Source organism: Anolis carolinensis, chromosome 3, assembly GCF_035594765.1.
Source record: "Anolis carolinensis isolate JA03-04 chromosome 3, rAnoCar3.1.pri, whole genome shotgun sequence".
NCBI lineage: Eukaryota > Metazoa > Chordata > Lepidosauria > Squamata > Dactyloidae > Anolis > Anolis carolinensis.
The window spans coordinates 26,504,514-26,517,463 of record NC_085843.1 but is presented as its reverse complement, the minus strand read 5'-3'; the positions used below and the strand labels follow the sequence as shown (position 1 = coordinate 26,517,463).

Below are 12,950 nucleotides of genomic sequence, written 5' to 3'. Positions count from 1 at the left end.
CATCTCTTATCTGCTTCTTCCCTACTCAGATCCCAAATTTACACAACAGCTCTTGTACATAGTTCTGAGCAATGATGATGGCTTCTGTACTGCATTTAACAGTGACTCAACAGGGTGAAGACAATAAGCATCTAAGTCAAGAAGCTATGCATTGGTCGCATTCCATATATCTAAGTTCATATAAGATTTCCACTGAATCCACTAACATGAATGGAGGATCCACTGCACCAAAGTCTATGGGATCATTGGACAAAAACAGGATGAGAACTTCTTACATATGTGGATGTTGAGGCTATTCATATTGATCATAAGACCTGTTCCAAGACTCATATTGTGTGGTTCCTATAGTTCAAACCAAGAAGTACAACTGTCTTCATATTTTTAAACAATTACCATCTTAGCCTGAAAAAATTATATGAGCTCGTCTTATATGTACTTTTAAGTATGTGGTGTTTTTGTACTAATTATTCTCTTTTGCTTTTAATGACTATCAGGTTAGAGACTTTGACTCCTAATTCAGAACCACTGCCTTTTAGGTGTTTGAGATTGTGTAGACACCAAGTTGTCTATCTATAACTGTGTTTCTTTGAGAGGTCTTCTGTGAATTCACTCATATGAATAATTCTGGCCCTGTATATTCAGAAATTTCTATAGCTGCATTTTAGGGTTAACCACACAGCCTAACCCACATGCATATAAGCCCTGCCTTCCTGTCAAAACCTAGTTCCAAGTCTGACATTGCAAGATTTGGAGAAAGGGACAGAATGAAGAAGGGAGGAGATTGTGTGAGTTCGCAGATAACAATTACAGGTTGGCAACATGTTCTTCATGCTCTTTGTGACCCACACATATGGGAGAATAGTAACTAATATTTACTAAGAGTGTTATTTACAGATTCAGACTAGCAAATATGACTTATGGATCATAGTGGCATCTTGGGTGGCATGAGGAAGAAAACAACTGTGTCTATGCTGCCCTTCATTCTGTGTAATATTTTGCACTGTTTTGGCTTGGCATTTCAGCTGAAGCACTTTCTCGAGTGATTTCAAGACTTACATGACTGAATCTGAAAACAACTCATATAGAGACTGACTAGTGACTAGTAAAACTTATTTCATTATATGTAAAAGTTGCTGCCTTGCGGCAAATTGGCAATGGAATGGTTGAATGTTCGCTCTTCAAAATTAATCACCCATCCACTCAGTTCTTCAAAATAAATATTCTTTCACATGTACACAGCAAATTTTCCTCTATTTGAAGAGAAGAAAATGTAATTTTCTAATCATAATTAATACCTGATCTTACTATTTGCCTGAGGACATTTGTCACACATACCTGCCGCTGAAGAAAGGGAGAACATTCCACAATTTGAAATAAGGTAGGTATAGTGGGGAGGGGGAGGGAACAACAGTATTTCTTCTAAAAGGTGTTTAATTTTATTGTCAGAAAAGGAAAAAATGAGGATACAAAAATAATCAAAATCCTTTCCTAAACAAAAAATATTAATTTATTCACAGAAAGACAGAGGCAGGTTGGGACATTTATCATAATTTCAAAGTTCTACAAGATAGTGAGATTTAGGCAAGCCTCCAAAGGCTTGACAGGCAATACTTTGAAGACATACTGTACTTCCTAAGTATTTTAATATGCCTGCCAATATGTCACATCTGAGGTATTGTTAAAAAAAACCCAAACCACACACCTTACATGACTGAAGAAAATATCTTGAGTTAACTGGGGAAAAGCATTATAAGCAAGATGAAGAATATGTGCATGAGGGATTGAAATTATTCCTGTCTCTACATTCTTAGAAAAAGGGACATCTTGACAATTTTTAAAGAAGTTATTCTGTTTATTGCAAAATTGAACAGCAAGCTAAAAGTTGGACCCTGTCCAGTTCTACACATTAGGCAGAGCAAGACAATGTAGGGCTAATACACTTTCCTCTGAGCTGTACGGTTGTGTCTATTTGTACAATTTTTTTTTTTAAAAAAAGATGTAAAAGTTGATTTTAATATAAAAAAATATAATTTAAATATATTTTATTTATACAGAGCTGTCAGACTATGGAGGACTGAAAGCCACCATATTTATTATAAATAAATATTGATAATAATAACAATAATAAATGATAGGGGTGTGTATGATATTGTTTTGATGTACAATATTCGGGGGATTTGGGTGATGTGTCAGCCAGATCCCAAGAAACAGGGTGGGGGGAACAGCTAGAAGCCGACAATAACGGAGCATGTGGCGGTCAACCTTCGACTGTATCCAGTTGCCCCCACCCACCAGTTAGCCTTATCATTTCTGTGGCATCCTGGCATTTGAGCAAGAGAGAAAGGGGGGGGGGGGAGAGGGAGAGGGAGGGAGAGAGAGATCGTGCTAGCTAGCTCCGTGCATTCTGTCTCAATGCCGTTGCTACTTCTTAGTGCACTGCTTAGGGATCACTTTTTGAGAATCCCAACCTTTTTCTTGGGGGCCCCGGTGGCACAGTGTCTTAAAGCGCTACGCTGCTGAACTTGCGGACCAAAAGGTCCCAGGTTCAAATCCTGGGAGCGGAATGAGCGCCCACTGTTAGCCCCAGCTCCTGCCAACCTAGCAGTTCGAAAACATGCAAACATGAAAACATGCATGTGAGTAGATCAATAGGTACCGCTCCGGCGGGAAGGTAACGGCGCTCCATGCAGTCATGCCGGCCACATGACCTTGGAGGTGTCTACGGAAAACGACGGCTCTTCGGCTTAGAAATGGAGATGAGCACCAACCCCCAGAGTCGGTCACGACTGGACTTAACGTCAGGGGAAACCTTTACCTTTTGCATTAAATTTTCTTAATTAATATCTTTTTTTATAGTCCTTTTATTTCACTAGCAATTTTGCTAGGGAGGAGTGGGCAGACATGTGTTTGGGGAGGGGAGCTATGAGTTTTAAAAGGGCTTGGTTTTGGGTAAATATTTTATGGGCTGTTTTTGCTTTAAGCTGATTGTGTGTGAGATAGTTTTAGGGAATAGTTTGATTCCTTTGAGTCCTCATGGGAGAATTTCACCAGACCTACCTTCTGGCTTCCTCCCCTCCAAAAAATAAAAAGCAATTTCTTCTTCTAGTTCACCTCTTTGACTCTCAAGTCTCTGCTATTCCTTCCCCAGTTCTACTTTCTGGCTTGCAGCCTCCCTCCTTTATTTGTAGACACTTTAAATATTTCCTAAAAATCAGTAGATGATCCAAATGTTCTGAAACCTGGGGGCGGGGTATGCCATCATAAATGTGTCCTCCATTTTCATCCTCATAGCCATAAAAATGACGGAAAGAATAGCCTCGCCAGTTCCCATTGTTGACCATGGGCCAGATCTTCCTGGAGCAAAAGCAGAGCTTCTGACTGACAGGTCACAAAACAGAATTTTCCCCCTCTCAATTTTGTGAATTTCCTGGGAAACAGAATGGGGGGTTGACCAAAAGCAAGACCAAAAACGGGACGGGTTTCTGACGAATAATTCTGTTATCAACATTGTTTTCTCATATCATTCCTAAATCTACAAGCTACTTAATATGGGATCTAAAGTGGATTGCTGTTTTTGTTATTAACTTGATTTACAGCAAGCTAACTCTCACCAACAGCCTTTCAGCTTCCTTGATTTTGTCCCACATTGTAATGACGTTTTCCAGATTGGTAGCATAGTGTAAAATATGACTTATTCACGGGACTAATATACGTAGTTTAACTTACCCCGGTGTTGCCATATTAACTTATAGCCTCCTATGTAAGCTACATTCTCTTCTCCATACCTTTGTTATTTGTCATCATAGAATCATAGAATAGTAGAGTTGGAAGAGACCTCATGGGCCATCCAGTCCAACCCCTTGCCAAGAAGCACTGTCCCAATGAAAATATTAGGTTTCACTATTATATGTAGTTTCATGCATCCCCTACTGATACGGGGTCATATGTACTAACTAGAAGACTAAGTTTCCAGTTCAAATGTTGCCTTTGCCATTATACCTCAGTCTCTCTCACCTCATGTGCAATATGAGGAAAGTCACATTTTGCAATTTTAAGAATCAATTAGGTCCTTGTCTAAAACAGTTAGAGCTGAGTGTTGTATAAATGCTACATGGTATTATCTTTTAAATCATTCTACTTACTGGAAAACATAGGAGGAACATTCTATATAGCCACAACTGCATAATATTTAAGTCACACATCTGTAGGGGTGTCTTGTATAAAATAATTTTGTCCTTCATTTGGTGCAAGACACTTGCCATTAACTTTCAGCAAGCTCTCATTTGAATGCTAAAAAAGTACTGAAAGCAAGATCGATCAGTATTTTATTATGCTCTTCATAATTCTAAGTGCCTCAGTCAAGTCTATTAACTCTCCTTTCAAGGTTAAGTAATTCAAAGGCTTCAGATTTACAGGGAGGGTCCATTTTCCTCCCATCCTCTCTTTGCATTGTGCCTTTGCAATTTTGCTCCTCGCACTGATATGGTAAAATGAGGCAGGCCGACCTCCTTAAATAAAAGCACACAGAATCACTCAAAGCAGATTCTGTGCAGTGTCCTAAACCAAACCTTCCTCACCTTGTCCAAACAGCTTCCTTTTGCTTTCAGTTCCCAGCTGGGAAGCAGAAGGTATAAACTCCAAACTGGCATGAATTAAAGCATATTTAAACTCTTGGGCACACTTGGGCAAGTTCAGATGGTTTGGGGGGCAATTTTTCTCCCTCAGGACCTACTGCTGTTCACACCAGCCATGAAAATCCATAAATGTAACAAAATAAAATATATCAAGAAGTGGTCAGAAACCCATTTCTGCTTTTATTAAGAGGGAACTTTAGATGGACTGCACATTATCTTGTTGCAAAACCACTGTTCCTTGAAGAGTAAGTCCATAAAACAAAATAATTTAAATTGGATGACTCATTCTATATTTTTATATAGACTCAATTGAATCAAATTTATATTTTAGCTACAAAGTTTCAAGTCTCAAAAACCTAAAAATGACTCTTAATTAGTAATTTAGTTGTTACAAAAGAATACCATAACACTGTTGGAAACACTTGAAAACTGTGTCAATACATTGTATTGTCAAAGACTTTCATGGCCAGAATCACTGAGTTGCTGTGAGTCTTTTGGGCTGTATGGCCATGTTCCAGAAACATGTCCATACAGCCCGAAAGACTCACAGCAACCCTATGTCAATACACTATGACAAAAATCAGGCTCCATTAATAAACCTAGGTGGACATTCAAGAATGCAAGTCTAATCAGTCTTTCTTGCCCCGTTGTGTTTCTTATATATGTTTTCAAATGTTTAAGAGTTGAAAACAACCTTCCATTTGTAGCTGTTGACACTACAAATACAGAAATCTGAAGAAGTTTCTTCATATTTGGGGAAAAAAACAACAACTATCTATCATAGTGCATATGCTTCCAGTGCATATGATGGTTTTTCTGCAGGTATAATATTTTTCCATTTTCTGCACCACAGGTTAAACTCTTCCAACAGTGTGCCAGTATCTTGGAGGCATTCATTGTAAAGTTCTATGTGCTGTTCATAGAACTGCAGCTTTAACATCAACGTACCTTACTGAGAGCCAAAACAAGAGAAACACTGTGATGCATTGCATCTTTCAACATTTTTTTTTACTATCTTGTCACCACAAATGACTATTAGTTCATTCTGTATTTGAGGACTAGTATACTGGACATTCATAGCTGCAGTTTCAAGATGACTTTTCAGGTCAGTATCTTTTGATCTGGCTCAAGATCTCAACAAGGCCCTGAAATTACCATCATTGTGCAAAGGTTTTTCACAGGTAATAGGTCCTGAATCATTGTTCACTCTTAAAGCCAGTTCTTGTTGGTCACAAAGGACAATAGTTTCCACAATTGGAAGAAGTTTCTGTTTTCTTCTTATTTCCTTTATCATCATGATTGGTTATGTCAAGCCATTTTCCACTGTGAATTAGCAAGAAGTTTCCAGTCAAGCACAAGTTATTCTGAATGTACTGTTTCTTGGTGTCCATTCTCTTTGCTCCTGTTCCATGGTTTCTTTGGCATGGCCTGGATTAGATGAACCAGTGGTAGACCTCACTGCAATCTAGGTGTGCATATTCTGAGGTCTTCATCAGTACCAGCTGATGCAATGGTTCTCAACTTGCTGCTTTCTTGGTCTTCAATATTTGGCTTTTACTTGTTTGCCATGAACCCAAAAACGTTCAGTTGTTTTTATAGACATTTAGGCATCTTCTGAAGTCAGGTGGATGAAAGGAAAGGCAGGCAAAATTTGGGGGAGTGTTGAACCCATAACCCACACACCCTTCTCCCAGCTTGGATTAATCTTGTTCGTTCCCAGTTAAAGCTTTATATTCAGTAGTTTTTACTGTTTAGGGAGTGATCTTAGATTTTTTTATTTCTTTTGCCAGTCCCCCTTCCATTTAATTACAGTTCCACTCATCAAATGACAATTAGACCTTCAATCCCAAGAACTAAAGCTAAAGTGGAATAATCAAAATGGGAGTCCTGCAGGTTTTTACTAAAAGTACTATCAGCAATGTGAACCCTGCTGAGATATGGCTCACCACCCAATTACAGAGCTGCTAAAATGTGAAGAACTTGGGAATTAGTAGCAATTTTTTTTCCTTTTTCAAAACCAGGCAAAATCATTTTTTTTAAAATTCTGAAAACAGAGTTTTCAGGGAAGGAAAGCAATTCAGTATCAAGGGCAAGAAGTACTGAAGAAGTGTGAAGTGACTGATTAGGGTATTATAAATCAATGAGCCAGTCTGCTGACAAATTCATGAACTCTGAAAATTACGTTTTGGTACTTTTATTTCCAAAACCCAGTTATTAAACACTTTATCAGTCAATCCTTCAGACTCTTTACACTTGTTATAATGCATAAATGTACAAGTAGCATTAGTCTGGCATTTCAGATTTTAAAAATGGCTTCAGCTAAACAGTTCTGATAAAAGAATGGATTTAATGGAACTGAATTTATGAGTAGCAGCAGAAACATTTAAAATGTCTGCTCAGAACTTTTATTAAGGAAGTGAAAGGGCACTCATTTTTATATAAAGAACTTTACTATCATTTACCTTCATGGAATGGAAACTGTTAATTATAAAAGTATTGGCAGACAGAATTGACAAACCGATTTAGATAGTTCTTGTTCTCTAATTGTCATGTAACATTTAATAGAAGATTAAGTATATCTTTGTGGGTTTTGCATAGAAAGAATTTGACTAATCTTTTTTATTTCAAGTTAAAGGAGACCATTTGGGGGAACCTGACTATATTTTCATATTAATATTTTTAATTCGTATTTTAATTACATTTTATAATGTTATGAATATTCTACCAACTTTTATACACAAAACAATCAAAGAAAATATTTTAAACAAGCAATTTCATTAAATAATGCTGTTTATATAATGATTAATACTTTCATAAATGTAATTATTAATACAATATATACAGCATTTATTTTAAAAGAAACATTTCTTTGGGGCTTTATGGTAAATAATTGCTTAGTGAGCATTTAGCCTTCTGCCAAATAATGATGATAATAATAATAATAATAATAATAATAATTATGAGTATATAAAATGTTCAGGATTTGCCCATCTAGACTAAGGTAAAGAAATGGGTGCTAAAACATCCCAACTTTCCAAATAACAATTTGGGAGCAGCTTGGGCAGATAGATAGATAGATAGATAGATAGATAGATAGATAGATACTGCTTACAATGATAGGCATTAAAAATAAGTTTCTTGTAAATGTGCTAGTATTATTCAGCTCACATAAAATAATCCCTTGTTGATCCCTTTCATAAGCCTCAGCAGAAGGCTTCAGCAAACTTCAGCAAACTTTTAGCCACTGACTTTTAGGTTGTCTTAAAATAGTGTATTTCTTTATCTGAAGAGAACATAATTCTACCCTATTACAGATTTTCAGTACTGCACCAACAGATAATATATGCTTATAGATTTAGTTTACTATAAATAATGATAATGAAAAGGAGGAAAATGATCAATGGACACAAAAGAGATAGCATAACATTTGTAACTATTCCCTCCTGTCACCTTCTTAAACTTCTAGCTCTGGTTTATGACAAATAAATCCTCTAGAAACAATATTTTGCATTTTTATGATATACAATCATTTTTTTCTAGAAAATGCCAAAAAGAAAGTATCAACATTAAAGCTTTAGATTACATCAGAAATCAATCATATTACAGCATTAACATCCTTGAATAATTTACTGGTAGTACTGATAGTTCTCAGCCACATCTTTGCAAAAAAATGTAATCAGTTGTAGCCTTGTTGGTATTGGTTCTTTACTCCTCATCATTCTGAATAGTGTACAACCCAAAGTCTTTTTGCAACTGTGGTTTTTGAGATATCACCTTTCTCTCTAATATTGATATCTTGTCTAACTTTACAACAGGTTATAGGTCTGTTCAGTAATCATATATGTAGTTTTATCCATTCCATATATTTCAGGTCTAGGCCCAGGAGTCCAGTGAGTGACTCCAAGGTAAAATTCAGCACCAGGACTGGCCATGAACTGCATCCTCTTGTTACCAAAAGTGGTCAGTAGTGTACTTCAGATTTCCAAGAATGCTTGTTTTGAATCTAAACAAGGTATAAGGATAATCCACTTTGTTCTGTCACTTCTAGAAGCAAGCACATCCTGCTTTTTAATGAAATAAATTATTCTAAGGCATCTTGGACCTCAAAACTAGTGATACAAATTAGGCGGTGACTGCATCCAAGCCTTAAATCACATGCTAACATTGGTAATATCTTTGTTTTCATTTGATAACATTTGAAATGAGAAAAAATCATAGGAATATTAGACAATGTAGTCATTTGTGGAAAGTTAGAAAACGGCAGCATGGGTATGAGAAGTAACTATCTCGCCCACTTTTCCCAGCTGAACATGCCAGTACGTGCCGTAGAACAGCACAGACAAATAATGTCCTTAACATTTTGAAGTATTAAATAACAAGTGGGAATTGAGTGAAATGTTAAGAAATCAAGTTTAGTGAAATGTGGAAAATCTTATATAAACTCCTTCACTGCCCAAAGTACATGTCAACTTTTCATAGCATTCCCCTCTAATGATATGACAAATTGCAGCGAACTTCACTTACCCTGTGTTTTTCTTTAATTTTCTTCCTATATTCTTCTTTGTCAAATTTGTCCTCTTCGTGCAGTCTCTCTTTCGCTTTGTCTAGATTTATTCCATCAGAATCATCCTTGTCTTCTTTCTCTTGAACAGTTTTTTGTGCCGGTGGCCATTGTTGAATTAACTGAATCAGAGAAGAACAAAGGAACCATACCATTATTCACTCCTGTACTAAAAATTCAAAGTTTAGTTGCACTGCTTGGGAATATTGTCATTTTTAAGAATGTTAATTTTTTTTCACTGTAAAGCACTAAAAATCAGATAAAAATAATTTGTTTCTTAATTTAATTCATTGATCAATTAAGTTTAAAAAATTGATTAAAAAGATCAATAACATATTAAAATAATGGCAAACATTAAAACAATGATTAAAAGAACAAAGTTTAAATGGTTGTCTGAAATCTTATGGAAGAGTAATTAACTATTTTTTTAAATGGCATAAATTTTACACTTGATCTGAATCAGGTGGATTTACCTACATGTTGACTCATTGTTTAATGAGTGACTGGAAATAAATAATATGATACTAATTGATATTTCCAAATTCTCTATGTGCATGTTATTCTTTATGCGCTCAACACCAATGTACAAGGGAGAGGTATCAGGAGACATGGAAAAAACAAAACAGTTGCAGAAAGACTCCCCCCTCATAAAATCTTTAGGAATAAAGCCTTAAGAGACCTAAAATAGCCCAACAGGATGCAGAGTGATCATTGCATAGATTCGATGGCAAGAATAATCAAAAACTATGTGGGAGAGGAAATGAAATGGGATTTCCAGATGAGGAAGAAACTGATTTCCAGGAAACCTGGGCAAGATAACTCAACCATGCAACATTTTGTTGCAAAACTGACATGTATTATTAAACAATATTTTTCTTACCTAAAAAAACATTTTAACTCAAGAGTGTCTCCTTGAAACATACAAGGCTGTGAGCAGTATTTTCCATGCCACTTCCCTTCCTGGAATGTTTTATGACTGGAGAAAAGTCTGAAGTCTCTTCCCATCTCCCCCCCCCACCCATTTTTTTTAAAAAATATACCCTTCACCTTGCCCAAAACATTGAGAGGGAAATGGCAAGTTTCTCTCATGCCCCTCAGAAGGTGTAGAGATTTGTCTGCATTTTGAAACGAAATTAGAATCATAGACTTATAGAGTTGGAAGAGGCTGCATGGCCCATCCAGTCCAACACAATGAAAGCACTCCTGACAAATGGCTATCCAGTGTCTGCTTAAAAGCTTCCAAAGAAGGCCCTTCCAACACACTTCTAGGAAGAGAGTTCCACTGCTGAACATCTCTTAGTCAAGAAGTCAAATTTCAGGTGGAATCTCCTTTCCTGTAATATGAATCAATTGCTCAGAATCCTAATCTCCAAAGCAATAGAAGACAAGCCTGCAACCAAAAAATTTTTTAAATTGTAAATGTGATCTGAAAATGGCCTTGAGAGACACATGTCGCCTCTACACCACACTTTCACCACCCTTGTTTTTAAAAGTTGTTCCATTTTTCTCTTGCTTTGAGATTAACTTAAAATGCCAGAAGCCCATTTTGCTGTTTTGCATTCTGAATGCAGCACTGCTTTCAACACGATCATTGCTCACACGAATTCCTAAGCAAAGGCCTCAGTACATCAACCTAATTATAGAAACTGACACTTCAGCATCCACAGATGCCACAGAAATACATTGCAGTCCATTCTTGGGGGGAAAAAATCTTTTGAAAGAAATCACAGTAACTTTCTATCAATCCGATACGCTCACTATCCATCGTTTTCAGTTCCAAATTAGTCTTTGAAATAGCAAGGTGCTAGATTATTTTAAGAAGCCAGAGCATTAAGACACTCAGTTTAATCAAACAGTTTGTCTTAATCTTTTGTGAAACTTAAATTCTGTAATTTCTTGTGGCTGGCTGTAATTTCTTGTGGAAATTCAGGCAATTTGGAGGATTATCATGTCTTCTTTGGGCAAGACCAGAAACAAATCAAAGTGCCCTTCATTACTCATACCCTACTATTTTGTTTGTAATGGGAAACTAAACTATAGTTAATGGCAAAAACTAGGGTGATGTAGTAGTATAAACATTGGACTACAGCTCTGGTTTTCAGCATACAAAACCCTGCTCAGCTGTGGAAACCCAATGGGAGATCACGGGCAAATCACACCTTTTCAGTCTCAGAGGAAGGCAATGGCAACCCCCTCTAAACAAAACTTGCCAAGAAAATTCCATTGTTCTCCTAAGGTGGTCAGAAAATCAGAAATTACTTAAAGGCATTATACTCTGTCAATGAATCTTTTTGGCATGGATACCATCAAGAGTTTCATTCATATAAACTGTACTAAGTTACGTATGTTTCTTCAAATGCAGTCAACAGGAGCAGTGCTTCCTGGCGACTGACAAGTCTGGGAACTATTGTTCAAGCTCCATTCCCCAAAAGCTATGTTTGTGTATGATCTTGGCCATATAAGCAAACTGATTTCATTTGAAGTTACTTACCTCCCCATCTTCAGTAAATACAATTTTGGTATTTACTTTAAATTTTCTCTTCAAAACCTTTTTAGCTTCTTTTGTTTTAGTTACTTTCTTCTTCATCTTTAAATTTGATGTACTCATACTCTATAAAAGATGAACAGATAGAAGATAGTCTGGTTAATGTTTGGCAAATAAGATGAAGAACATGTACCACTATCACCACCAGCAAAAAGGCACAGAATTACATTGCAAAAGGCATGTATCAAACTGGAAAACCTCAGCATCAAAATAAATAGCTAAATAAAGTTTTTTCAATCTTCCAGTTTCACAACACATGAGGGAGGGACATCTTGCAGTTTGGGTTGCTCCTACCACTCGTTCCTACAGGCAGGAAGAAGAAAAATAATCTGGTGTCACGTGAAGGAACAAGCCGATAGGACGTTCTGTGTGTGTGCTCCACATTTCGTAGTATAAAAAGCAACTCTTCTATCCAAAGGAAATAAGAAGGCCTCAGAACTGCCTAGTGAGATCAAGTATACACAGTAGATCCTCAAAATGTTCAATACAGGTTGAACATTCCTCACTGAGAATTCCAAAATCTGAAATACTCCAACATTCAAAACTGTCCACACTAATGGCTAAAACAATAACACCCTTGCTTTCTGAAGGTTCATGTAGAGAAACTTTGGATCATGCACATTACAAAAATATTGTGCATAAAATTACCTTCAGGTTATGTGTAAGGTATATATGAAACCTATTCCAAAATCCAGGGAAAAAATCTGATTGTGAAACACTTCTAGTCCCAAGCATTTTAGATAAGGGATGCTCAACCTGTAATGCCTTATTTTCACATATTTGTGTGCATTTTACAAATTACCTAATTACTGCAAAGCTATTTATAAGAACTATCTTGTTCCAGACAACATTCATACCATTCAAAGTTTAATGATTACAACAGATTCCCTTCTAAGCAAAATTTTTGAAATATGGCAGAAACAAGGCTTATGGGCAACATAATAAATGTGTAAATGAATAAATGTTACTAAATTTCTTTATCAGTCATACTAATGCCTCCAAGGTTCTAACACAGGTTCATTAACTATTTACATTTATAATAAGTGTATCCTTGGATGAGATAAAAACTTCTAAGGAAAATAAAATTTAAAATGTTGGAATACATAAGAAAATCGACAGTCAAAACAAGCATACTCAAAAATCGACATTCAAAACAAGCATACTCCATCAACTGATGCCCATCTATGGGGAGTGGGGACAATCATTCTAT

The 12,950-nt window shown here is 36.3% G+C and overlaps 1 protein-coding gene across 1 annotated transcript in view; it reads right to left on the bottom strand.

The window, feature by feature from the left end:
- Positions 1–12,950, bottom strand: part of ddx10 (DEAD-box helicase 10) — a 232,214-nt gene that overhangs the window by 90,322 nt on the left and 128,942 nt on the right. The window contains exons 14-15 of the mRNA XM_062974612.1: positions 11,687–11,806; positions 9,159–9,317 (exon numbers count right to left, since the gene is read on the bottom strand). Coding sequence (XP_062830682.1) covers positions 9,159–9,317; positions 11,687–11,806 — 279 coding nt within the window. The remainder of the gene's footprint in view (positions 1–9,158; positions 9,318–11,686; positions 11,807–12,950) is intronic.